We start from the raw sequence: 27919 nt of genomic DNA on the forward strand, positions 1-27919 counted from the left end.
TGTGAGACCTGAAGATCATAGCAGCAGTTGAATTAGAATGCCTGCTTTATTGTGGCAAGTAGTACATTGCCTTGGATAGTAATTACTGAGTTTAAACGCATCACTGCTTTGACTTAAGGTTTGCTGGTGAACTGTGTAGAAAAGGGTGTTTAATAAATAAAGAAGTCACACAGAACTTTAATTGTATGAGCATGACATCTGTTTCCTCTAAGAAGCTATACTGGGTCTTTGCAATTACTTGTGGTAACAGGGTAGTTACACATTGGATAAATTCAGGAGTTATGAAAGCTCTACTTAACATCTTAGATCAGATAGTAATTTACTAATTTCGAATTTTGAATACTCTCAAAATAGTTATATGTATAAATTTTAGAAATAAGCAGTAGAAATACATTTGTGTCAGTAATACCAATGAAATTACTTTTGTGGTCAAAATGAAGTTAATTCAGGTATTTGGTAAGTTAAAGTAGATATTTAATTACTAGTTCTGGCTTCGAAGTCAGTTGTAAGTGCTGGATTTGCCAGGCATCATCATGTCAGGAGGTGTGAATCTTTTGTCTGTTCTCAGTACATTTGAGACTTGGCTGAAGTTACCAAGCAGCTATTCTAAACATCATTTTTGAGTGTTTTTCAAAGGACATTTGATGTTTGTTTTACAGGTACTAAATATTGTGCCATTTCAAAAGGCAAAAGATTTTTTTCATCTTTAATTTCAACTTTTTTAATTGCTTGATGATTTTTTTTATTGCCCAAACATTTTGTCAAATTTAGTGATAGTCTTTTGAAAGATGATTCACTTATTTTTGTAACTAACTTTTAAATATACTGTATTCTGAATAGAAAGTAATCTATTCAATTAAACCATGCAGAAATAGTTAAGCAGAAATAATGTATCTAATATATCTTAAGAGCTCAGAAATGCTGTTACTTTTTTTTTGGAAGCATACTGGGTCACATGGTTTAAAAGTTAGAAAAGCTTGTTAGCCTTTTGTAAGACTTTGCTTATTTCACAGAATCACAAAGTAGTTTGAGTTGGAAGGAACCTTTAAAGTTCACCTGGTTCCAGCCCCACTACCAAAGGCACCTTCCACTAGACCAGGTTGCTTAAAGCCCCATCCAGCCTGACCTTGAGCAGTTCTAGGGATGGGGCAGCCACAGCTTCCCCATCCCCACAGTGTTTAACCTGGAGTATCCCATGAATATTTAACAGCATTTAAAACTGTAATAGAAAAAAATTAAAACCATAAAAGCTGCAAATCTGCAAAGTGAGATGCTGAATAAAGAAAGTAGTAACTGAAAATAACTTTTCAGTAACTCCAAAGAAAATTAGGGTAAAGTTAACACAGGCTTCAGAAGGAAGGAAACAACAAATACCTCTGCATTAGTTTTAGTTCTGAGGCTTTTTTGCTTCTTGGGGAAAAAAAAAGATGAGAAACTCATAGTATAGACATGTCAGTCTGCTAAACTGAATGTTTTTTCTTCTTGTGGTTTCTCAGTACATCTTTGATTGGATGATGGTGATACTGTATGGTGTTAGGAATGTTGGTGATGCTTCATTAGCTCAGTTGTTTCTTTGATTTTGCAACAGAGACTTAAGAAAGAGCAGAACAGGATACCCAGCAGTACATTCTAGTTTTGAACATAGTTTCTTTCTGATTTCTCTGCAGAGGGTCATGGGTTCCAGAGGTGGGTTACTGTTTTGGAAAGATGCAGTCAAGCCCTATTAAAGAAACAAGCCAGAAGACTTGAAAAACTGTTCTAGCATTTAGTAAGCCAGATGAGAGGTGTAGAATAAAATCTGCATTGCAATGAAGTCACTGGGAATTGTGCTTGTTTTCAGAGGGGCAGGGCTTTCATCTTTTCACTGTAAAGTTGATACACATTATTGAGTACAGTTATTAAAAAAGGAGAAAAAATAAGTCTTGAAGCATAGTTGTCATAAGGAGATTTGAAAGACTTTAGTTCATCAAAACTGTACTTTAAGTAGTAAATTTAGTTCGGCAAAATATTTAGGTGCGTAACTTAAATACCACAGAGTTCAGGTCATCACTATGGCTTACTCTTAGTGGTGGGAACTGTGCTTGTACTACGACTTTAGTAGCTGTCAGCTGTCAGTGCCACAGAGTAGTTGCTAATCTGGGTTTAACCATTTCATAGTGACCAAGTATTACTGCTGTTGAATTAACATCTCTAATCTTAACCTGTGGTTGAGAATTATTTGGAAATTGATGTTCTGGTGTAATAGGAGCAGCCTGTCTTCATACGTGTGCTGAAGATACTCAGGCTTTACATGAGGCTGTTCAAGTCATTCTTTAGGGAATGTTCTTAAACTGCTGTGCTTATCTCAAAACCAGAATCATTGAATATGAAGTTGTTACGCTTTTTCTTTCTGCTCTCTGCCCAATACAAAGTGAGGCAAAAAGCATAAAGTAGCCCAGAGAGCGGTATAGTTCATTTAGTGATGGCTTTGCCTGCTGTCTCGTACCTGTGACACCTTGCAGTTCAGAAGTGTCAGAATGCACTGCCCTGGCAGCAGTGACCTTTCACAGACTGTATGAGCTCCTCTCATTCTAGTGTATTCTCTTCATTAACTTAAATGGTCTCAGTGGGAAACAGGGCCCAATTTATGACCTAGACTGAAAAATCTTGCCTTTAACTAATTAACTTGTAGTGGTGCCTCAGCTAAATTAAGCTTAATGGGTCATTTAATCTGTCCCATTGCGCAGGAGGAATTTGACACTTTTTTAAAACCAGAGGTGCCCAAAATACTGTTCTGGCAAGTAGACATAAATCATGTGGCCTTTGTGGACAATTAGATACCTACGGAGAGAATCAAGGTTATAAATAAATGATTGTTATGTGCTTACTTTGGGGAGCAGATAATTTAATTTGGTATGATTAAAATAGATGCGTAACAGAAATCACTGGAGTAAATTTAACTCTCTTGTAACCTGTGGCTGAGACAGTGTGCCTGTTTACACTTGAAAGGAGCTTATCCTTTTTGGTAGTAGAAAAATGGTTCCTCTGCCAAACTACAGTGTTAGATCTGAAGATTGAACGTTACAGAAAATCTATTAATGAATCCATTATATAAAACCTATTAATGAATCCATTATATAAAACCATTTATAATCTCAAAGGAGTTGGTGGTATGCTGTGAGATTTTCAGGAAAATTCAGGACCACTCATGAGAGGGGTAAAACCCCAGAACTTAAATTTTAGCAGCTTGTTTTGTTTTTAGAGTACTACAGATACAGAAAATGAAACTCTCAAGTTAGATTATAATAGTTTGCATAAAAAGAGATAATGTCTAATCTTTTTTATTTCTGGTATTCGAGTGTGTGTGTATTTTCTGTTTGTTTTCTTTAAAGGAAGAAGTGATCAAGATTATGTGGATATTCAAGCTTTACATTGACTAATCTCAACACTTTCTGAATTGATAATGCTTTGTCTTCAGGGTGTATAAGCTATCCCTGTAATACATAATCTGTGAGGTGTAGTGGGACAGTTCATATCAGTATCCTGATAATGTAGTTTATCTGCCAAAGAAAAGGACCAATTGAGGTAGATTTTGACCTATTTTAATTCTCAAAGGTTTTATTCTTTCTTTTTTTATTTTTTTTTTTTTTTAGGCTTTTTAATTTTATTTTTCCAGTGTGAAGCCAGAAATTTTGAAACTTTTTAGTACAGCCAATTTCTTGAACTTTTGCAGTGATGCAATTTTTCAAGGCCATCCTTGCACTGTGGTGGTGTTTGTTTTTTTTTTTTTTTTCGGGGGGGGTATGTGTTCTTTTCTGGTTGCAGTTGTCTTCTGCTTTGAAAGCCAATTTCTGTACTTGGAGTGGGAGGGTAGTTGGTTGTTTCTGTTGTCATTCCTTTTGCAAAGAATTGTATTTCGTGTACATCTAGTGATGTAAACTTTTTGAAACACATGGCCTAATTCTCCTTTCTGTGTTTAGTTGTAGTTTCATGTTTATTTTCTGGTAACAGTATGGAAAGACTTAGAATTGATGAATTCATCTGCTTCATATTTCATAGGTATTTCATATTGACAAAATAGGTTGTATGATAACATCCTCTACCAAATTTGCATTTTTGTATTTAACCAGATTTTTAAGGAAGGGAAATGTGAAGGTTGAATACATTCAGCATTTCTGGAATCGGGCCATGAAATACAGCAGTTGTTACAATTGACTGCCTGAATCACGGATATGGAATAAAAATGGCTAAAACTTAGACAAAGGTTATTATTATAAGCTCTTAAGGTTTGTCTTTTTTTTCCCTTCATTATTGCTGAACATTGCTAGAATGAAAAAATGAATTACATTATGATAGGTTCAGTGTCCATAATGTTTGTTCATTGCCACTAAAACTATTACATAATTTCCAGGGATGATTGTAAAATTAACAACTTTTTACTTGGAAGCCCTATGAGACCTAACGGCACTGTGCCAAATTACTTTTAATTTCAAATATGAGGCCGAAAAGTGAAGGTCACTGAGGAAATTTCTCATTTCAGAAACCAAGACATCAGAGATCATTCAGATAGTTAAACATTAAAATAGAAATTCTTACTCTAAATTAGCTAGATACAGTAAGCCCTTCCTACACGATAATGCGTCATTTCCACCCAAATGACAAAATAATATGACTTCAGAAGGAAGTAAAATTCCCATGAATCGAATTCAGGTTGGGTGTTATCACAAATTCCACATATTCAAGGGAGAACTTAATTTTACAGTAAAACTTACCTTAAAACTGGCATTAGTTGCAGTTGCTTCAAATTTGACTTGAACTTACTGATGTTCACCAATATACAACTGCTCTGGAGTATGTGAAGCTTCCAACTCTTTTTGAAAGTACCGATCTATGTATTTAAAATCTATGTATTGAAATGAGAGAGGTGATATTTCAACAAAGACCAAGAGATTGCTTGTATTTCATTTCACCTTCTTCTGTATGCCCCCACTCTATTTCCAAAACTCCCCATACCTGTGAAACTCTGTCCTTCCTGTGCAGTGAAGAGTTCTGCCCTTCGTCATTCTACTTCATCCTTGAAAAGTTGCTTGTTTGTGTGACTGGCTTTTGATGAATGCATGAGGTTTTAGAGCCTAAAGAAGAAATAGCTGTATGAGTGCTGGGGAGAGGCTGTGCTTCAGTGAAGGCAGTAGAAAGAGCCTGCAAGGCTTCATCCAGGAAGGGAGGGCCTAGAGGCATATGGCACTATGCAGTATTTGTGAGTGGGCCTGTAGATTTTCTTGTGTTTTCTGTGTGTAAATGTCTTTAAATGAATTGCTGCTTAAACCATTCTCAAATGTTTCTACCTGTTTACTCATATTTTACTTTTTTCCTTAATGTGTGCTTTCTTTCCTTTTGCCATCTGACACAATTTATCCATGTGGTCTGTAATTAATAGTGTTTTTCAGGCAGCAGTTAGTCTGCTCCCCACGTTCCATTTCCCAGCTTCCTCCTGCGTGTACGCATGGTCACCCGGAATTTTGGTACTATGAGGCTATTGATCTCTGAGAGATGTGGGACCTGAGTATCTGTTTTACCTTATTTATTCTAATAGTAGTTGTGAGACCTAGGAAAGTAGGGTAACTAACTGAATACAGCTCTTCAGAACTTGAAAAACGACATTTGAGTCAGTCAAATCCTGTTTGTTTTCCTAGAAGACATTAATTGTTTCAAATTATATTTGTCACATCTGTTCCTTTGTGCAGTGGGCAAAATAGGCTAGGGGAGAACTTGTAATTCCAGGATGCTCTTTATTTCTCATTTCTATAAAAAGCTTATCATCTGAAATAAGACAGTTAAAGTTAGTCCTGTGTATAACTGACTTGTGAGCATACACATTTATTTTTACAGCTAATAACTAATTTTCTGTGTACAGATGGATTAGTTTATGTGTAGTACTAGTAGTGTGGTAACTGTCCTGCATTGTAACTGACATGCATTGTTCCACTGATGATGTTGTATTTGTGTCTGCCAGGCAGAATATACCAGTAAAATTGCGACATAGTTTAAAATCAGAATTTGCTTCTAGCATAAATGAACTTTGAGGTATTTTATCTACTTTTCACAAAAATTGCTCTATTTGTTAATGTCCAAAGAATCAGAGAAATGACCTATTAACTAATTGGTGTGATTTTATAGATCAGAATTTGAAATAAATCCCAGATAAATAACTCTGAGTGAATATTATTGTTATTGATGAGTATTTAATTCTCTGGAATACTGCGAACATGGGCTTATATCATGTGGTTTGTTGCTGAGTTAATGAAAGCTCTGTATTTTAGGTATAAGGATTTATATGCTTGGTTTATTTTGGCTTTTGGGGCTTTCACCAGATTTGAGTAGGGTAAGAGCCTCCATCTTGAAAAAATAAGTTACTTATATTTGAGAAATGTTTGACAGATAAGTTCTTAGAGAAGCATTGTGTTTTGTGAATAGTCTTTTGGAAGACAATTTATTTGAATTTCCCTTTGCAGGCTTCTTTATAGTTTAGCCTTTAATGCCAGATTCCTGAGGCATCTCTGGTATTTGATATCTTCAATGACTACACGAATGATTACAGGGTATGTATTATACCATTCCTGAAACTGAGTCTTTGTTAAAGCAGAGTATATCTAGTGAGAAGAGAATGAGACAATTAGTGGTATTACAGTGCTTGTGGAAGGTGATTAAAACCAAAAATGTAATGGTGACTTAGCTCCTGTGATTGCATAAAACAGCAAAATCTTGGAATTTAGATATCTGCAAGTAATTATAGGTAAATAAATAGAATCTTCATTTAAAATAAGGCAGATGTTGTGCAGGTTTTGGAGTGCTTACTAGGATTAGTCTAACACTGAAGCTACCTGTACTTCATCCTAAATGTGTGAGATTTATCTCATATACTTTGACTAATGCAGAAGTTAATGTCTGGATTCCCAGGAATTTAGGCACTGGACCTGCAGATTTGCTTTGTGCTGACATGCAGATTAGTTACTCTTTTTGCTTTGTGTTTCCGTTCTAAACCAGAAAGTCTCTGCATTCAGTGATACTTACTGCCAAAGTTTATGTATCATCAAGACACTGGGATGCTATAGTGACAAGAACTTAAAAAGAGTGACCTTATTTTGCAAGAATGGGAGATAGTTATTTAACTGAGAGCACTGTCCTTATTTTGCTGTAGTAACTACTACTGAATATTTGTAAGATAATGCTGAATACTATAAAAAAGAGTATATAATTTACCATCTCTTTAATTTTGCATTTTTATATTTTAAGGTCTATGGTGCCACTTCTTCAAGTGATTTCAAGAGGGTCTCCAATGTCTTTAGAAGACTCTAGTCGAATTATCCCTCTCTTCTACCTTTTTAGTTCTTTGTTTAGTCATTCACTTATTTCTGTTCATGATAATGAATTCTTTGGTGATCCAATTGAAGGTGAGTTTCAAGCATACTAAATAATAGTGCTGTGCAAAATGTTTTTGTGTAATGCCACAAAGTTCTCTGGACAACAATTTGCTGACATCTGTGGGGAAGCTGTTCTGGGCTGACTTGCTGATGGTCCCCTGAGCACTCAGCTGTCAGCTGACTCTTTCATAGTGATTGCATTTAGAAAAAGAAATGATAGTCTGCACCTTGGGAACCCTAGCTTTATGTGGTCTGATATGGACATTCTTAATCATGATAATTTTTAATGAGGTAGTGAAGAGATTGAGCTACTTCTGGGCTGAACCTGTAGTCTAATGTGAAAAATTTAATATAGCAGGAATCACAAAAGTGAATAAGAGAATATTGTGATTACAGTAATTGTGACTGCAAACAATTACAAGATCTGATTGGCTTTATGAATATATACTCACTCTCTTTTTGGGTGGTGTTTTGTTGGTCTACCTTTAGATTTTATGCGTGAATAATTAAAGTTCCAATGAAATAAGTAGGGTTTTGATGTTTTGGTGTTTTGTGGGGTTTTTTTGGTGGTGGGGTTCTTGTTTGTTTTTTTTTTTTAATACCAAAATGATTAAGAAAAAGTTCTTTAAGGAAACTTAAGCTTGCGCTTTATGTAGTTGCAGGTCAAAGACAATCATCAATGATGCCTTTTACACTAGAAGAGCTTGTAATATTATCACGTTGCCTTCGAGATGCGTGTTTAGGAATCATAAAGTTGGCTTACCCAGAAACAAAACCAGAGGTTCGTGAGGAGTATATTGCAGCATTTAGAAGTGTTGGAGTAACAAAAAATACGGAAATGCAGCACTGTATACAGACGGAACAAAAAAGGTGGATTCAGTTATTCAAGGTAAATGGTGTAAATTTTCAGAACATATTTCAGTAAAATTTTCAGGCATCTGATGGCGATAGAAGATTAGGTTAATTTTTTTTCCCCCTTTAATTACACTTTTAAGACAGTTATTACAAGGAATATGGATTTGGGAAATTTCCTTTTTGGGTGTATATGCGAAACAGAGAGTAAATTCTGATAATTGAAACTTTTTTTTTTTTTTTCTTCTGGGAACTCTTAGTTTCTTTTCTTGCTTATCCTGTTTGAAAAAAAGTTACTGCATAGGATATAGGTTTTAACTTAGACTCCCATTCTGCAAGGTCCATAAGCATTTCGTGATAACTGTATGTAGGTGTGAAATTCTAACTGAATCATACGATTATTAGAGTACTTTTGTATTCAGCGGTTTGACTAAATGGGTACCATGCTGTAGTGGTTTTGTTGGTGTTTTGGGCTTGCTGGAATACTAATGGGATGGTGAATCTGGCTTAGCAAATGTAAACTTAATGTATGTTCTTTCTGGATATCTACCAGTGTATCTTCTGCCAGTTTTATCCATGGCCTCCTGCTGAAGACAAGTTAAGAGAAGCTGAAAATGTTGGCAGGAAAAGACCTAATATAACTGTTGCCGAAAAAAAAGGAGTTCTTGACTTGTCATGAAAATTCTGCAGCAAACACATCTAGTCAGCTAAAATTGCTCATTAAAGAAGTGGGAGCAGAAGAAATGCATTTTCCAAATTGAATGCGAGATTTACAGTCTGTTTAATACTGGCGACCTCTCGCACACTAATGTTCAGTTCGAGTCATCAGCTGTCCCTTCAGGTCTTTTATCACCGCTTTTGTCAAGCTATCTATTTAATTGAAAGAAGTTAATTGAATGAAAATGATCAACTAAGCTTGTATTAATATTGCTAATGGAACTTTCTTCTTGGCCATGTTTGGAGAAAGATGTCATGCTAGACTTTAGGAAAGGCCCATTAAGGCTTGCACTTAACCTGATGGGCTAATTAAGGAATGCTTATTCATTCTACAAGTCTAAGATAGCCTCTATCTAGCCTATTCTGCCTGATTTTACAACACATTTCACTTATGAGCATAAGCATTAATAGCAGGGAGAGTAACTGATAATGTTTTGATTGCACTGAATACAGTCCTAATGCACCACTGAATTCGTAATTTGCACGGATTGCTCTAATATATGTTTGCAGAATTTAATTTAATTACTTGTCTTTAAGTTGCCAAATAAACTTTTGATTTAAAGGTCACATGTGAAAACTCCAGTATGTCTATTTTTCTAAGAAGGACAGCACGCTAGGGGTGTTTATTATGTATGCAGTTTATATCATGCCATGTTCTATTTCTTCTCTTTGGTTTGTCATTTTTAATCATTTTATAAGCTGCTTATGTTTTAGATGAATTTGATTTATTTTGGTGTCATTCAGAAAGTTGCAAAATCCTGAGTTGATTTGTCCCCCTTTGTCAGCCAGAAATTAAACTTGTAGTGGAACTCTCTAAACTTGTTACTATTTCCTGGAGCCAGGGTTGTCTTCCATTAGGTGAGTTACAAATGTAAATCTTAAGGATATCTTGAAGGCTCTGGTTCTATTAAAAAAAGTAGTTAATAACAAAGCTTCCCTCGTTTACTCCTCATTTACTCCTTCAGAAGTGTATTGTTACAGACAGCTGCAGCTAGTTCATCTTACAAGAAGACTGCTGTACGCAGCACCTGAGTCTTTTCTGAGGGCAGCTTCAAAATAGCTTTATGTCAGTAGCAGGCAACAGTATCTTCTTCCAAATCATTAAAACAAAGCTGAAGTGGTTCATCACTTGTCAAATAGGAGAGAGAAAACTAAAGAAAAACCTAGGCAAGCTGCCTGCAGAGAAAAATGCCTGTTCTTTCCCTATCACCTGTGCCTTTAATTTCATGGTTTTCCTTTATTTTCTTTCCATTTCTCACACTTGCTTTGCATCTTTTCCATGCCACTTGTATCTAATGAAATGCATTCCTCTGTGTATGTGTGTGTGTGCGTGCGTGTGTGTGTATATATACACGCAAATAGAGGCTTTATTTCTGCAAGATAATGATAAATCTGAAAACAGTGAGGTGTCAGTATTTGGTAACAGATTGGAGGTCTTTGGTAAGATTTACATCTTTATTTAGTAGAATCGCTCTTTTTTTGTACAATATTGAATAGTGTAGTTACTGTTACAGATTCAGTGGAAGGATTTACGTTACAGGTAAATGAATATGGATGTTGTCAAATAAAATAATTTTTTCACTATCTTGAGTTACTCCTATGAAATTAAGTTGCTAATTCTGCTGAATGTTAGTTTTGACTGTGTCTTGCACTTGGCACTTTATTGGAAAGAAATCTCCATTTTAATATTATTTATTGAGTGGGTCTTTTGTTTCAATAAAATATATACCAAAAATTTTAGTTATGAATTCAGATTGCTGGTGTTCTCAGGATCCATGCATTATGTAGAAGGAACTCCAGTCTCACCTAATTTGATTCAGCTTCCTTAAAGGATTCTTCAGCTGCTTATAAAATATTTTATTAGCATGGTCCTCATGTGGATAACTTTGTTAGATTTTTTTTTTTTTTTTCCTCCTTTTTATATCTTGCTCTTGCATATAGTGGTAATGGGACCAGAGAGCTTCAGTGACCCGTCTGACCTGCACTGAATTTTATAAGGGCAAGGTGATGAAAATTCCTGTGTAATCAGACAGTTCCCTTATTAGCATTCTTTGTTCTGTCTTTATTCAAGAGGTTACTATACAAAGGGTATCTTGAAAGGTCTTTTGTGTAGTATCTAGATACAGAATCCTTTAGAAGGCCCATTAAGCTCTCTGTTACTCTTGACACCTGCCCATTAAGATTGTCTTTTAGCAAGATTACTTCAGAGAAGCTTGGCGTTTGTTTTTTTATATTCATTTTTCAAGGGCTGTAGTTCTAAGTTGCAAAACAGATGGCTGCTCATTGTAGCAGTGATAATGTCTTTTTAGCCTAGTAATTTAATATTCTATTGATTCCACTTAATTATGTTTTATGTAGTGTTGCTTGAGATGGAGTAGTTGTTAGCTCGATAGCTCTTTTTTTTGTTTCCCCCCCCCCCTTTTCTGGATTGGAGGAAACTGCCAAGAAAAATACTAAAGTTGCAAAGACACCCTTGTGACCATGCTGACCATTATCCTCAGCCTTCCAGTTTTGTTATGAAGATGTGCATAAACTAGTTGCCTATACAGTTTTCTCATTTTCTGACAGTATGGTTATGATAATGACAGAATTACCTTTCGGCATAGTGGTTTGTGCTGATGTGCTTGTGGTTGGGCGAAGTACGGGTGTACACATCATCACCCATGATGGTTCAGCTGATAAACAGCAATTTGTTAAACCAGTTTCTAGGGTGGTTTTCGGGTAGATGCATATACCTTCTGCTGGGAAAGAGCTTACTAACTTTAAACACTGAAGGGCTTTTATCTAACACATTTTGGTTGTAAATAACATAACAAATAAAGCCATATATATATGCATATTAAATGAAAGTTACTACTAGTGCTGCCCCCTCCCCATATTTTTAGGACTGTAGATGCTTTTTGTCCTTGTGGTGATCACTACAAGAATATTTGGCAGCCATCCTTTTCCTGGAAATGGTCATTTTGTGATCTGTTTTCAGGCATGTTTGGGCTAGGCTTTTCTCAGGAATGGTTTTATATGCTGCATGCTTTAGCAATCTTACGGTGGGGTTTACTGTGCATTATAAACATCTAGGCTAGTCACACTGGGATCTGTTTTAATAGAGACAAGAACTTTGAATGTGTAGATAATTTGGTAAATTGTTAGCTACTTCTGGATTATATGATTTTTTTTCTCTACCTTTGAAAACACTAAGAAGATACTAATTGAAAAGGAGCCTGTAGTGTCCTTTCAGAGGTAGTCCTTTACCCTTAAAAATATTAGCATTTGTTTATAATTACCTCAGTGTCTTTTTGATACAGCCTCTTCTGAGGCACCTTTACCTGAAAGTGGTTTAGTTTGTTAATGCAGGAACCAGAATAAGTCAGTCTTTCATGTACTTTAGATATATAACTTCTGCTTTTATGTTTTGCTGTCAGTTTAATGCTTCTGCCCTCTTCTGTGCTTTCTGAAGTTGATTTTGGCTTTTGTACATTTTGGCCATTGTGTACATCACCCTGTCTTTTGCTGGGTAATTTTATTGTCTATAGGCAGAAATACCCATTGTTTTTCAGTTGATCCCTTAGATTTGCCTAGTGTGGAGTGATACACATGACCTTTGTCTTGAGATGGCAGGCAAAAGTTCCATTCTTCTGTGGAGCATTTTCCTTGAAAAATGATGTACAGAAATGTAAGAATTTTCCTACTTGTAGAAAAAGAAAACCTACAAGTCAGATTGTTTGGAATCTCAGTTTTAAAATGAGAAGTAGTAAGGAATAGCTATATAGCTCTCTCTTCTAAAAGCATACATCTATTCATATGCTTAATTTCTGAAAAACTATATATAAAAAACCCAAACAAAATCTTGTGTAAAAGACCATTGTATGAACTGTGTGGTTAGGTGTTAATTTCTTTAAATAAGTAATTTGATGCTGGTAATGATTTGTTTAGGCTTCCCTGAACTGGCATTCAGCTTTTTAGTTGTGCAGTGTAGCCCTAAGGTTACTTATTCCTTGGTAGGTCTTAGGTTTGGAACTTTTAATAAGCTGGGTTTTTCTGATGACTTGTAAGTGAACCACAATTACTTACTGACATTCTAAGGTATTTAAGAGCAAGTTTTTATAACTTAAAAATAAGTAATGATTTCATACAATAGGAAATCTTTTTAGTTTTTCCTTGTGGATTATACAGTTTCATTCTCAGGGCTGAATGTATATTGAATGTATGTGCTTCTGACACCTAGGTCATCACAAACCTAGTGAAAATGTTGAAATCTAGAGATACAAGGAGAAATTTCTGCCCACCAAATCACTGGCTCTCGGAACAAGAAAACATTAAAGCAGATAAGGTAAGAGTAATGTTCTTTTTCCACATAGCCTTACAAGTGCGATTGTTCCAGTGGTAAAGTATTTGATTCTTGACAGTATCAGTGATGTTTTATAGATTTAGTGTGGTTTAAGATCTGGAGTAATGCTGCTTATCTCTAATGTAAAACGCTTGCATCTGTTAAGAAACTTTTCTCTTAAACTGCATTTCCAGTCCATGAAGTAGAATGCACTCTGCAGTGCAGCAGTGTAAGTCATCTGCATTTGTAACGGGAGAATTGAAAATCTGGTAGCATTTTGTTGCATTTTATTTCCTAGTTATTTCAAGTACTTCTCATAACAAAAATGCTAAATAATAGAATTGCTCGGGGGGGGGGGGTAGATGCCCTCAAAAATCTCTTCCAAACCAAAAGAAAATTCAGTAGCATTTTCTGTACTTACCTCACATACAAATTACTTTTTGTTCCCTAAGAGCTTTTGAAAAAAATTATGTTGCGCTTAAAACGTGTGTGTGTGTGTGTGTGTGTGTGTGTGTGTGTATGTGTGCAAAAGAAAACACTAATGGGAATGTGCAAGTACATCTGTTGAGTCATTGACAGCTTGGGTCTTAAGGAACTAGTTACACTTCAGCTAGGCTACTTTGTACTGTTGGATTTCTTAACTAAGTTTTGCATGGAATAATTAACATTAACTCTTGTGTTTATTTTTGGTGATCACTTATTTGCTTGCTTTTTGTTTAGGATTTTCATCTCTGCGTGACAGGTCTTCATGAGTCTTAGAAAATAGTGCCTAGGCAGCTTATTGGAAGTAGTAGTGGTCTTAAACTGTGATGCTAACTAGTACAAAGTAAACAAAATTTGACACCTGAAAAATCAAACTCTGCTCTCTAATATCTTAAATACCAGAATTTAATGTAACATTATATGGTATTTTTAAATGATAACTGGACTTTATATTACATTGTTGTTAATTCTGCAGCTCAGCTTTAAAGATCAAATATAAGAAAGAGTGATTAGAAATGAAGATGTGTAGGCATACAGACATGCTCCTGAATGAGGCAACTTTGTGTATTTATATAATTTATTATGAAATGTTTATAGTAAAGGGTAATATGTAATTAGATAATGCTTAATTATAAAATACTGTTATCTGGTAGGTTACACAGTTGTATGTGCCATCTGCCAGACATGTCTGGAGAGTCAGAAGAATGGGAAGAATAGGACCGTTGCAGTCTACTTTGGATGGTAAGATACGGTCTATGCAGTTTTTGCTTTGCTAAGTCAAAATAACGTCCTGCCTTTTATAAAGCTTGGTTAAGTATTTTGTATAAAAGTCTTAATGATAGCCAAAAGCAAGGCAGTCTTTCATAGTTTTGTTTCATATATTAAAAAAAAAAGTATATTTGTATACACATGTATATAATTGTCTTTTAGAATATTCAAGTATTGGGTATAAGTTTTCCCCAAGCTTCTGCTTGCGTCGATGAGGGGAAATAATAAGATGAACAAGTTGTATGATAGAAGCATACATTTTAACATGTATAAAAGGCATTTGCATAAGATGCAAAATTAATAAAGTTGCAGAAGATGTAAAGCATTGAGGTTTTGCTTATACTGTATACTACAAAGAGATTTATTATATATTAAACTATAACAAACAAGCTGTAGGTACCATGATAAGTATTAATTACTGTTTATGAATACTGCCTCTAATTAGATGTCAGAAACTTAACCCCTTGAATTACTCAAAGTATCAGGACTTTATGGAACTTCCAAAGAAAAAATTAGAGAATGGCACCAACTTAGCAATCAGGGTAAATTTCCATTAGTTCAGTCATGTCATTGTGCTTTCTCATGTAGCCAGTCTGTTTCTTTCAGCTTTTCATACCTTTGTAGCTTCACTAGTCTAGAATTTTACCTTGCTATGCTCAGGTAAAATAATCATTAAATCACTAATACTTGTGAGATTTAATAATGAATTAGAAATGGGCCCTTTAAGCAGCAAAATGATTCATCTGTGAGGGTCCCTACTCTCTTTAAAGATGATGTAATCTGTTTGAGTATCTTAGCCAGGTACACTAGATCATTTAGAGACCAGAGTCTTTGGATGCTGATATAGAGTTGTACAGAATTAAGGGCTTTGTCCAAGGTTGAAATCAGAGGACTTCTTGTAATGATTTAGAAAAAAAAAAATAAAAGGTATGGTGGTCTAAATTTACCTTGATCACCTTCTCAATCTAGTTGCCAGATAACAACTAATTGTTCCAGTGTAAGTACTTCTCAGACTTTTGAATCAAGGTTTTTTTCAGTTTGGTTCCTCTCTTTAGAGCTCGCCTATTCTAAGTGATTGCTAATACAAAATCTTAAAAACAGGTGTTTTATCCAAAATTGCCAGGCTTCAACAGGCCTGTATTCTATCTTACAGACTACATCAGTGATCCCTATAATTTCCGGATTCTCCCCTATGCTACTCGTCCTTCCCCTCATATGTACAGTATCTTGAGCTCTCTACCTTGTCTTCCTTCCCATAATAGCACCAGTTCCCTCCATTTCATGAGTTGTCTTGATTGGAGCAGTTGGTGGATAATGAATGCAAGTGCCGTCGTTGGTGCAGAGCAGCTACATGCCCTCATTTTGTTGGCTGGCTGTCAGACAAGCTGACACACTGAACAGAGCAGATAGCTGAGCTCTCCTTGCTGCTTCTGTAATCAGGTCACTAAAGGAATTCCTCTTCTCTGTCTAGCTGAAAATGTTAACAAAATTTAGGGTTTTTGAACCTCTTATTCTCTGTCAAAGTTAAAATTCAGCTGGTTAGCTCAAAAGGTGTGTTGGTGAGGAGGGATGACACTTTGTTCATGTAAGCCTCATTTTCATACGAAATCAGGCTAAAAAAGGTACAGTTGACATGAATGTGTGAAAACAAGCAGGTAACAATATGCACATGACTCATTTAATCCCTCTTGACTCCATATGGGTTAAAGCCAATTAGCATGAAAGTACTGCTGAATCACATATGGTCATGTTTATTTGTGCTTTTTCATTTACTTAAATGGCAGACTTGTGAGTTCTAAATGCCCTCTGTATTGATGACTCCATCCCATATTTCTCTTTAAAGAAAGAAGCTGTGATGGAGAAATGCAGATAAAATTGACTAATTGACTGGAATAATTGAACTGTCGAAGTCATGTAGTAGTTTACCTTTGCTGTACATGCACTTTTTACTTAAAATGCTTTTAACTGTTAGCTTAATAGGCTGCATACATCGGCTTTAATTAAAAATGTTTACTAAGCAAACTAAGGGTAATCACAGATAAGCATTCTATCAGAAATTCCAAAGGCTTGCAATGTTGAAACCTGACCTGAATGAATATACATCAAGTATACTAATGTTTTGGGTCACGTCATCTTAAATTGTTGCTTAAAATATCCCTACTTAAAGTGCTTTGATGAGTAAAAGAAGAAAAGAACATTGAAGTGTTGTCCAGTTGCAGCAGTGCAGCAAGATGCTAGGCACCACAGGTAGGAAGGAGCCAAAAGAAAAACTTAAAACTGTTATCATAAATTTCCAGGCTGGGTAATAATATGGAGCATTTACTTCAGTTTTGTAACATGGGCTATGACTAGTCTAGACTGGAGTCTTTTTCTTTTTTTATAAGGTGACTATTAAACATGAAACAACTAAGGAGTTCTGGGTTTTGTTTCCTCTGTAGACTGAATCTAGGTGGGTCTTTAACCACAGTGTCTAATCAGTGGACAATTCCTTTTTGTTTTTGCTGCAGTTAATTTACAGTGAGATATGTGCTCAGCAGCTGAGTTTCTTCCCATGAAGTTAGAGCAGGATTGGCACTCTACTGTGCATCCCCCAAAGATGAATTGTTTCCTAAAAACATCTTCTGTGGTTAGAAGAAGGTTCAAAGGAACTGCATGATAGCTTGGGAAGTGCATGTGATTGAGTCTCTCTGTTTCTGGCACTGCTTCAGTTCTTCTCTAATCTTTTTTTTTTTTCCCCTAAGCACATTACACAGTTTCTTGATGTTCTCACTATTTCTGCAGGGGCTAGGATCTAATGTGGTCCACTGTGACCTTGCTGTTAGAAGAGAAAACTCATTGAAATGTTATCTTTGCGTTGGTTTCATTAGGTTTGGTTTAATTCCTTAGGCTTTATGCCTAAAACGATTTGATTGAAAGTAGACGTATTTGAAAGCACAATACCTTTAAACTGTTTTGGGCATTGGGATGGGGATACTGTGTATTCCTGCGATGAAAATTCTAATTGCTTACAACTTCTTAATTGTTTTCTATCATGTATTTTTCTTAATTTAAAAATTAAACTGTCAGTAACAAGAAAATAACATTTCCTCTGAATAAAATAAAAAATACAGGAGTACCTGTTTTTATACACATTTTATTTTCCATGTGTTTTCACTACTTATGTTTCAATTTGCTTATACAAACTAATGTTTAAAGAAAGGTAAAGCTGTGTGTGACTGTTCAGTAAACAAACTATTTTAACATACATGTATTTTTATACAGAGTAAATTGAGCCACTTGATAAAAAAAAAAAATGTTTTAAACAAATGTGCTTTCTAAAATTTTTAAAATTATTGTTTCTATTTTAAGTGGGGTTGGAGCCGGCACCTCTTTCTGTATCTGAAGAACGACAACTTGCAATTCTGACAGAGCTGCCTTTTGTAGTTCCGTTTGAAGAAAGAGTAAAGGTACCTAATTTCTAATTTAATATGCAATTGGTTTTCTAGTTTTATGTTTTCAGTAAGTGTAAAAAAAAAAAAAAAAAAGAAGGCACTCAGCTAAGTAGAAACTCACCCTAGTTAAGTTTATACTTACTAGGTGCTTTTCCCTACAGAAGGACGTGATAGGCCATGCTGTTTTTCTTCAGTACTCATATGGCAGTTGAACATTTGAAGTTACTTATCTCTTCTTTTACTAGTCATATTACCCTTTATAGTAACTGCATTAAAATTAGAAACACATATTCCAAGATACATGAGAGCAGTCGTATGTTCATAATAAACTGCAGTCCTGATTCAGTGATTGATCTACATGATTGCACCCTCTTGTGGTAAGCAGAGCACTAACTAGTTGTGTATCTGTAATAAACATTCCAAGGTCAAGACTGGACACCTTTGTGCAGTGGGTTGATTTACTTAGGATGAGATGATGGATGTCCATTTTGGGAAAATAGTGCCTAGAGATTAAATTTCTACATTAATAGCTGACTAGCTGAACTTTAATAGAGTATGTGATTTAAAACTTGCAAGATTCTTGTTGGATTTGCTTTTCAATGTTGTCTAGATTTTAAAGATGTAATTGTTCTATTACCTATTTTGGTTTGCATCATACTTTTTTAAAGCTCTTAATCTGTTACGCACTTTTTTTTTTTCCTGAACTGCTTTTCTGAACTGTTCAACAGTATCAGTTACTTAAAAACTGCTTGCTGATTGTCTTGGAAACACTAAGTTGCAAGGCACCCTCAAGGAATAGTTAATTCCATAGGGAAAGTAAATCAGTATTTGCCAAAAAAGACAGTGACAGATTTGATAGAAAAGGAGTGCTTTTCCAGGCTTATGAAACAGTTGTTCCCACAAAACATCCTAATATTGCGTGGGCAACTTTGCAGCAGGATAATAGGCAAATAGCTGAAAGTGACCTCAAGCAGGGATCTCTGTGTCATGATTTAGCCACTGTTTACAACCTCTGGGCTTCCTAAAGCTGTGTTGAGATTTATATATGTTAAGTTTCTGGAATTCATAAAACCTTGTTCTCTTTACTGTGAGAGTGACAGAGCACTGGAACAAGTTGTCCAGGGGGGTTGTGGAGTCTCCTACGTTGGAGATATTCAAGGCCCCCCTGGACAAGTTCCTGTGTGATGTACTCTAGGTTATCCTGCTCTTGCAGGAGGGTTGGACTAAATGATCTTTTGAGGTCCTTTCCAACCCTTAGGATTTTGTGATTCTGTGAATCACAAACCTTGGACAGGAATACATCACTCCAGACCATGTTGTCCAAGGCTCTGTCCACCCTGGCCTTGGACACTGCCAGGGATAGAGCCACTTCTTTGGGCAACCCGTTCCAGTGCCTCACCACCCTTACAGTAAATAATTTCTTCCTTGTATCTATCCTGAACATCCCCTATTTAAGTTTGAACCCCTTACCCCTTGTCCTATCCCTACAGTCTCTGATGAAGAGTCCTTCTCAGGCATCCTTCCGATATCTGTCAGATACTGGAAGGCTGCTATGAGGTCTCCATGCAGCTTTCTCTTCTCCAGGCTGAACAGCCCCAACTTTCTCAGCCTGTCTTCATACGGGAGGTGCTCCAGCCCCATTATCATCCTCATGGCCCTTCTCTGGACTTGCTTCAAGAGCTCCATGTCCTTCTTATGTTGAGGACTTGAGGACACCAGAACTGCACACAGTACTCCCAAGTGAAGTCTCACGAGGGCAGAGTAGAGGGGCAGGATCACCTCCTTCGACCTGCTGGTCACACTCCTCTTGATGCAGCCCAGAATATGGTTGGTTTTCTGGGCTGCGAATGGACACTGCCGGCTCATGTTACGTTTCTCATCGACCACCACCCCAAGTCCTTCTTTGCAGGGCTGCTCTGAATCTCTTCTCTGTCCAACCTGTAGCTCTGCCTGGAATTGCCTGGACCTTGCACTTGCCTTGGTTGAAGCTCATAAGGTTGGCATTGTCCCACCTCTCGAGCATGTCAAGGTCCCTCTGGATGGCATTTCTTCCCTCCAACATATCAGTTGAACCACACAGCTTGGTGTCATTGGTAAACTTGCTGAGGGTGCGCTCAGTCACACTGTCCGTGTCGCTGACAAAGATGTTGAATGGGATCAGTCCCAACACTGAGCCCTGAGGGTCACCACTCAGTGTCCAATTGGACATTCAGCCATTGACTGCAACTCTTTGCGAGCAACTGTCCAGACAGTTCTTTATCCACCGGGTGCCTTTGTCTGCTGTTGTCAGATTTTCCTCTTCCATGGTACATTTGTTGGTTTTAAACATCACTGGACGCACTTTCTTAGTCTTCTTAGTTAAGAAAGCAGCTTATGACATTGTTAGGAGATTACATCCCTTAGAAAATGTACTTGATTATTTATTGAATATTGGAAAGCAGCAAGAGAGGACAGACTTTGCATTGAGGGTATACTGAACATTATTAGGCATTGAGCAGCCCCATCCCATGCTAAATATTGACATAGAAATGCAGTTAGCCAGAGTTATTCTTCAGGTGAACTGTAGCAGGTTCCTGTTGTGAGGACTTGCAAAGGGAAAATATGAAGTTCAGTTTATACTTCAGCTTGCATTTTTTTGAATTGGTTCTTTGTTTAATATGGCAGTGCTATCCACTGTTTTGCTTTGAATTATTTGCTGACTCCTCCTCAGAGAACTGATACCTAGCTTCTTGTAACTAAGCCCTACAAAAAATTACCAGTTTTGAGGATTGCCTCTGTGTGTGCAGAATATTCATGTGAGTTTTTCCCTTTGTTTTTGAATACTTTGCATTTCAGAATTCTGAAAGTTAGGTAGAGGAAATTGTAATCACTGACACAGTGTTTGTAGATAGGCCTTTTTATGTAGAAAGAACTGAAGATGGTATCTTAGCACAAAAAAGTTCTTTGCATGTCTGTCCTCTCCCCTTCCCTGTGACATGGCTCTGTATTATATTTCTGCAGCTCAGTGAGAGAGAAGACAAATCACTTGAAAGTGAGTGCCCAGAAGCAACTCAAAGGACAGTAATGTAGCAAATAACCATCTCTTACTGAATATTTAGATCTGCATGATGGCATCATTTTTCTTTTCATTTATTTTAACAGATTTTTCAAAGACTGATCTATGCTGATAAGCAAGAAGTTCAAGGAGATGGGCCATTTTTGGATGGAATTAATGTCACTATAAGGAGAAACTATATTTATGAAGATGCTTATGATAAACTTTCTCCTGAAAATGGTAGGTTTACAGTTAAGTTGTTGGCGTGTTTCTAACATTTAACCATTCTTACCACGTAGTTACTACTTGATTACTTGAGTAGGATATTAAAAGTGTATCAGCTCTAAGGTGTGAAAATTCTTAAAAACTTCCTCAATTTTTACAATAAAGTTACTCTCATCCACATTCTTTTTTGATTATTGCAGTCTCAGTCTCTTGTGCACACCCTTCCTTAGTTCAAACCTACATTTATGGGGCTTTTCTTCCCACTTACTTGCCAATAAAGCTGCACTTTCTGTATTTATCTGTATAGTTTATTAGATACTATCTGCTTTGGTAATCTGTGTCAACAAATATATCTAGACTGCACAGGATTTGCTAGGTACAGTGTGGCTGATAAGGTTAATGCAGCATGCTTTGATAGTATGGTGAAGTATTATTTTACCCCATTGATTCAAGTCATAACGTTAGTGTGATTTTGTGTGAGAGTGGCTACTCTAGAAACCAAAATTCCAGTATAGATAAAACCTGTCAAAATAAAGTCCTTATTCTGTATGGTATTTTTGCATATAAAAAGAATATTTGCTGTATACTTGAGGTTTGCCATATGAATTTCACCTGCTGTGCCACGTAAGTTCCCTCCTGGAGAACCACTTAGTTTAGAGAGGAGGAAGTATTGTTGATATTCTTGGTTTGTATAAAATTACTAGAGAACATACTTAATTTCCTTTACTCTGGAATTGGAAAATAGAAAAAGTTGAGTCTGTTTTGTGTTGCTCTTTCCTCCCTCCCTAAATACATGAAAATACAATAAAGAAACTGCAGTTGAATAATGCAATGTGATGTAACAGACAGGCCAACCTATTTGTTTAATAAGGTATCTTTAACTGAGAAGCACATTCTTTATGAAGACTACATTTCACCCTCTTGTAGCTTTATTAAATTAGTAAAGAGTTTTAGAATGCATGTTTCCTAAGCTTAACATACAGTCTGACAAGCTGGGTACTGGGATGTATTCCACCATTAGTGAGGTTGCCAGCAATATGAAATTGAGGGGAATAGTCAGTATACTGAAAGATCAGGTTGTCACTCAGGTGGCCCTCAACAGTGTGAATTAAGAGGCTTACAGAAACCTCATAAAGCTTAGGAAATACCAAATCCTGTAACTGTAGCAGTACTGACTGAGCACTGACTGACTAAAAAGTGTTTCTTTCAATAAAGGACTGTGGGGTTCATAGTGGACAACAGGTTGAACAAATAAAGAGTTCCCCTTGGTGAGATGAAAGCTAACTGCATACTGGGCCATATTAACAAGAATGTAACTCACCATTTCAGCACTTATAAACTGCGTATGACTTTGGGCTTCCCAGTATGATTTCAAGACTATAGAATGAATCGACTAAAATCAGTCTAGGAGATTGAACAGAGGATAGATGATGTTCTAGAACTGATGAGGAGAGAGCGAAGCAGACTAATATGGAAGAGGCCTCCAGTTTGTTTACTGGCCCTGAGAAGACAGCTGTTCAAAGTTAATGTTTCTGTAGTACCTTAACTGAGATAATTAACTTTATTAAGAAAACAAGATTAGAGTAGCAGAAATTTATTAGGCTGATTCTCGTGGGTTTATATTTTTACGTGGTTGTCATATGCTTAAAAATGTGCAAGCATTTATAATTTTTATTCCTGTGACTGTACTTTCGGAATATTCCACAATAGCCTCCAGTGGACTCCAGTAACAGTTCAGTTACATTCTAGTTACGGGTAACGAAACTGAGCTCACCTTTTCAGAGCTTACACTAACTTGGAGTCCACCTCTACCTGATCCCCTGTTTTGACATGTGAATTGGTTTTAGGACCAGTCTTCCCTCCTTGCTATAAATCTGGTTGTCAGTACGTAGAGGAAGAGGCAAATAATTTTCTTCATAGGACCCCAAAACGCACTGAACCAACATTTGCCATATATAAAAGTTTTAACATCAGTGCTCTGTATCTCAGGAGTCTCAAGACAAAGAGTGCCTGTATGCTTTAGAGTCTCTTTTGCCAGTGGTCTATTTTTTTGTTTTGAATGGTGATGAGTATTGAGTGAACCTGTTGCAGTGCCTATGGCTAAAAATGGCCATTTGCTATTTCCAGCAAGCAGAATTTTTGTGCAGGAGAGCATTTAACTTGATGAAATACTAATAGCTAACTTAAAAATAGAGAAGTGTGAAACTGGAAATTACTAGCAGATGTAGAGACATTTTCTAATGGGAGAAAGACACTTGGTGGTTCAGGAGAAATCCTGTTGCTACAATGTGCTGAAGATTCCCCTGTAAGCATCAGCTGGCCACCCATAATGTATGCATTTGTAGCACATGGAAGCAGTAGAAAGTTTTACTGCTACTGGTTTATTACTGATTGCTTTGGTGGGATGCAAGTGGGGTTAATGCAAGGGTTTGCATAAAAGTTATGTATTTGGTTAGATCTTGGGAAGCCTTCATGAATTGAGAAAAAAGGACCTTCTTCCTTGTTATGTATACTCAGTTCAACAATTAAATACCGCTTCTTTCTCAAGCAGCAGCATTCTATGAAACACGTGGAACACCTGCCTTCATAACATGTCAATCTTTACCCCACCTTGCTCACTGGAATTACACGACATAGCAATGGGTCCAAAGTATCAAAAATATTGTGTTTAATTTCAAATACTGTAATGGTGTAGTGTAACAATCAGCCCCTCTAAGGGAATGCAAAGTTTATTGACGGTCCCTTCAGACGGGAGAAAGTTGAGCCTTGAATTCACAATATTTTATATTTTAATATTTTATATATGTTTTCAAATTATTCTTTGTTCTCTTTAAAATATTCTGTGGGGTTTTTTTTCCTTCCCCTACCAAGTGTCTTTCCAGTCCGTCTTTTGTTGGCTCTTAAAGCAAGGTCCTTTGTACAAAGTGAGTTTCACCTACTGAATTTGCCAAAATTCAAGCCAGTAATAGGTTTTTGCTACTACTTACTAGTTCAATTTTTATATAAAGTTTGTGTAGATATGTTTGTATGTGTAGCTACGTGTGTTTTTATCCAAACAAAATTCAAGCAGGTAGTTGTATTTGAGTCTGTGTCTCTCCTTTCTTTGCAGAACCTGACTTAAAAAAGCGCATTCGTGTTCACTTACTTAATGCACATGGTCTTGATGAAGCTGGTATTGATGGTGGTGGCATTTTCAGAGAATTCCTGAATGAACTACTTAAATCAGGATTTAACCCCAACCAGGGATTTTTTAAGACCACCAATGAGGGACTTCTTTACCCCAACCCTGCTGCGCAGATGCTCGTTGGAGATTCTTACGCCCGACATTACTACTTTCTTGGAAGAATGCTTGGAAAGGTAAAACTAGTATTGCACAATATAAAGCTGTAGCAGTACTGGAATTATTCAGTTATGTTTTCTTTTTAGATAGGGGTGGATGGGAAAAAATGACGTGTTTTTCTAGTTGAGGAAAAATAACTTACATATGTTGGATCTGGACATTATTTGTACGTATCACCCAAATTTCTGGTTCATTTTAGTAAGCTACATACTTGAGTAATACAAGAGAATTAGAGATACTGTGACTGCCAGCTGAGCAAAGTGTGCATATCTCTGCTCCTCTGTTTAGCCTCTTGCTTAAAGCTGTTAATTAAAGCCAATAGAACTGCTCTGTTTATGGGGATTTTTAACTTGGAGCTTTCTGGAATTTGATTGCAGTTATGTTTTCATCATTTGGAATACAGGAAATGAATATTTTCAGAAACAGTTTCTAGTTGTATGAGGTGCACAGTTCTTGCTAGTATTTAAAATTTTCTGTGAGCATTTACCATACTTTAATGCCATATGCAAATTATCTTTCACTTACTCTTCTTGGCGTTTTTTGTGTGTTTTGCATCTTGATATTTTGGTGGTTTGAATATTCAAAGACTAGTATACGCTTGTTGAGCATGATGATAAATGAAGTGGCAGGGAGAAAAAAACCCCGACATTATAAACATCCATTACATTCAATTTTCTTTTATGGTCAGGTTTAGTACTGAGGCACTTTCCTTCTGAGTCCTTGAAATAATTTTTGTAAAGCTAATAATTGTGGGACAAAGTTTGGAATACAAATTCAGGAAAAAAATGTATTGATTGCTACTTAGCTATCTAAACCTGAAGTTATTTAAGATGTAGAAGTCCCATTTAACTACCTCAAGTGTTTTGGAGGCTAAAATCCTGCTGGCTTGCAATGAGATTTAACATACAGTTGGATGTACTTTTAGTGTAGCTGGAAGTGGTTTAAGAGGATGTTGTTGGCAACCTTGAGTTGCTGAAACAGAGTGCTCTTCTTTGAAGTTGCCAGTCAACTGATTGAGATTAAACTGCCACTTTGTAGGCAAATTCCCTGCTAATGCATCCTATTTCAATATACAAACTTGTTAAATAATGAAAATTTCAAATCAACCATTTCAGTAAGATAATGTAATCTCTGAAGGATGGTCCTGCTCTTAATGAGAGATGGATTCATTACTAATACAATGGTTTGTAATTATGACCTATGTTACGTATCCAAGGCTTCATTTTCTTTCTGCATCTTATAGATTTTTGGATCAGGGAAGCAAATACTGCTGTGGTATTGTGAGGAAGTTACTTCACTTAAAAATGTTTAATGTTTATCTAAGGAATAGGGTAGGGCTCAACTGTTGAAATACTATTTTTAAAAAAACTGTAATTCTGAGTCTTTAATTTCCTCTGTTGAAACAACACATTGCCTTCTGTAATTTGATTTCAAATACTAGCATAAAGACAGAAGTTGCAAAATAGGTTTTATCTCCCATAGAGTGCTACAAGTATAGTTTCGGTTTTGTCTTTTTAAAATCAGAAGATCTATTATTTAACATTTTGAAAACATAAATTGTTTTTGTATTTGCAGTATGTTTACATAAGGTAAGAATTGACAGTGTTACTTAATAATTACCCCTACCCAGGTGCACAGACACCTTTTTAGTAGTGTATTTAGAGACTTGATGAATTAAACAGAAAGATAAGGCACGACCATGATATTCATAACCTGCCGGTATTGTGATCTTAGTTAAGTTATTGAATACTCACTCATCCGTTTTCAAAAATGTGTCCATTTGATGCTTTGCACAGGGTTATTTGAGAGCGATAGTGGATTATTAAAAGCCCCTTTGTAAACAAAATAGATCTAATGCAAAGGAAGCGATCAGGCATCCACAGCAATTTCTTATTTGTGGAAACCAGTATGTAAAGAGTGCTGCCACCAAAAACTCTCACATAAGAAGTTTCAGTGTTATCAGAAAACAAATACATTAAAATATAATAATTTATAGAAACTCTTTGTCTCTTGGAAACCGTTTCATACTAATACCCAAATGCATTTAACTTTCAGTACCATAGATTTATACCTAATTCAGTTTTCCTTCCCATCAGGAATTTTCTGACAGCTTGACATCTTCTGTGTTAATAGATCAGTTCAGAAGCAGAAATATCTGAAAATTTAAAACTTGCCTTTAAAAATGGTGTATCTGAAAAATTATTTTAACCCTAGATAAATTATTGACAATGTGGGGTGTATTTTTTGTAGTTACTGAAGAAGTTGTAATCTATGTAAGTGTATAAACTGCATGGCTGTCCATGCAACTTTTACTTATCACTGAATGAGCTGAAGGTTTTGTAGAAATAATACCATGTGAGCATGTAATTGCTTATGTTGTCTGAAATAATTCATTAAAAAAAGGGGGGGGGGGAGGGGGGCAGAAATGAGTTTGCTTAAACAACAGCTACTCAAACACTTCCAAAGTTTACATTTCTCAACTTTCAGTGACTTAACTCTGTAATGTAAATATTATTTTAACAGCGGTGCCTTTTAAGCTTTTTCCTTTCTCTTCCTTAAATGTGAAAGCTCAGCTTACCGTGCACTCCTCTGGAAGCAGTCTCCAACTACTGCGGGGTTTGCAACTTGAACTTGCCAGTTTCACCCACTGGAAGCATAGCAGTGATTTCTGAGTTCCAGGCTTCGCCTGAGAGCTGAGGGTGCCCTGGGTTGTCTGGGATGTTCACACAGAGGTGTTCCAGCCCCAGATCATCTTTGTTATCCTCTCTGGAAAGTAAGGTCTAGTCATTCTGTGTGGTGCCATAGAAGTATGGGTGGGCTGTCGTAATTCTTTTGTTCTCTCAGTAGGTGGGATTGGGCTGTGGGGAGGCACATGATTTGGTTTAACATCCTTTCCACATGCAGTAGTTGTTCCGGCAGCGCTGAAAGTCTTTCAGTGTGCAGACTTCCTTGCTGCAGCCTTCCAGGGTAGTAGACGGCTCAGGAGAACACAAAAGTTGCTATTTTGACAGGCTGCCAAAACTTCAAGCAGCATAGGCAGAGAAGGGAAGTTTGGAAGCAACACCTGGGAATCTTAAAAGGATTTCCTCCATTCTGATTCTTGAATGGCCTGCTGAAAATCTGGAAGGGTTGAAATGCCTGTTAACCATTTCAGCAGAAACAGTGATCAGCAGAACAGTGACAGATACAGTATTAAAATCTGAATTTCACTGTTCAAATCTCAACTCAGTCTTGGATGCCGTTACTATCTTTCTCCATTTCCAGTTCACATTTGCATTTATTCAATGATGTTAATGTGGCAGATGCTGCGGAAAAGGATGTTCTTCACATTTTGAATTGCTTGAC

At 36.4% G+C, this 27919-nt stretch overlaps 1 protein-coding gene and 1 long non-coding RNA gene across 3 annotated transcripts in view; one reads left to right on the forward strand and one right to left on the reverse strand.

Moving 5' to 3' along the window:
• The window catches only part of UBE3C (ubiquitin protein ligase E3C), a 73803-nt gene that overhangs the window by 22082 nt on the left and 23802 nt on the right, over positions 1-27919 (forward strand). For both annotated transcript variants that reach the window (XM_061467997.1, XM_061467998.1), the window contains 8 exons: positions 6492-6578; positions 7273-7430; positions 8057-8289; positions 13192-13296; positions 14430-14517; positions 17893-17990; positions 21117-21249; positions 24344-24591. In XM_061467997.1, the coding sequence (XP_061323981.1) occupies positions 6492-6578; positions 7273-7430; positions 8057-8289; positions 13192-13296; positions 14430-14517; positions 17893-17990; positions 21117-21249; positions 24344-24591 (1150 nt within the window). The remainder of the gene's footprint in view (positions 1-6491; positions 6579-7272; positions 7431-8056; positions 8290-13191; positions 13297-14429; positions 14518-17892; positions 17991-21116; positions 21250-24343; positions 24592-27919) is intronic.
• On the reverse strand, positions 4765-27310 carry LOC133276846 (uncharacterized). The gene is made up of 3 exons (XR_009746034.1): positions 27153-27310; positions 4993-5111; positions 4765-4882 (listed from the first exon to the last, which is right to left on the reverse strand). It is a non-coding gene; the product is annotated as an uncharacterized LOC133276846 (long non-coding RNA).

This window comes from Pezoporus flaviventris, unplaced genomic scaffold (assembly GCF_033815535.1).
Source record: "Pezoporus flaviventris isolate CSIRO_AGI_PZ_B2104156 unplaced genomic scaffold, CSIRO_AGI_Pfla_v1 ptg000047l, whole genome shotgun sequence".
In the NCBI taxonomy this organism is placed as follows: domain Eukaryota; kingdom Metazoa; phylum Chordata; class Aves; order Psittaciformes; family Psittacidae; genus Pezoporus; species Pezoporus flaviventris.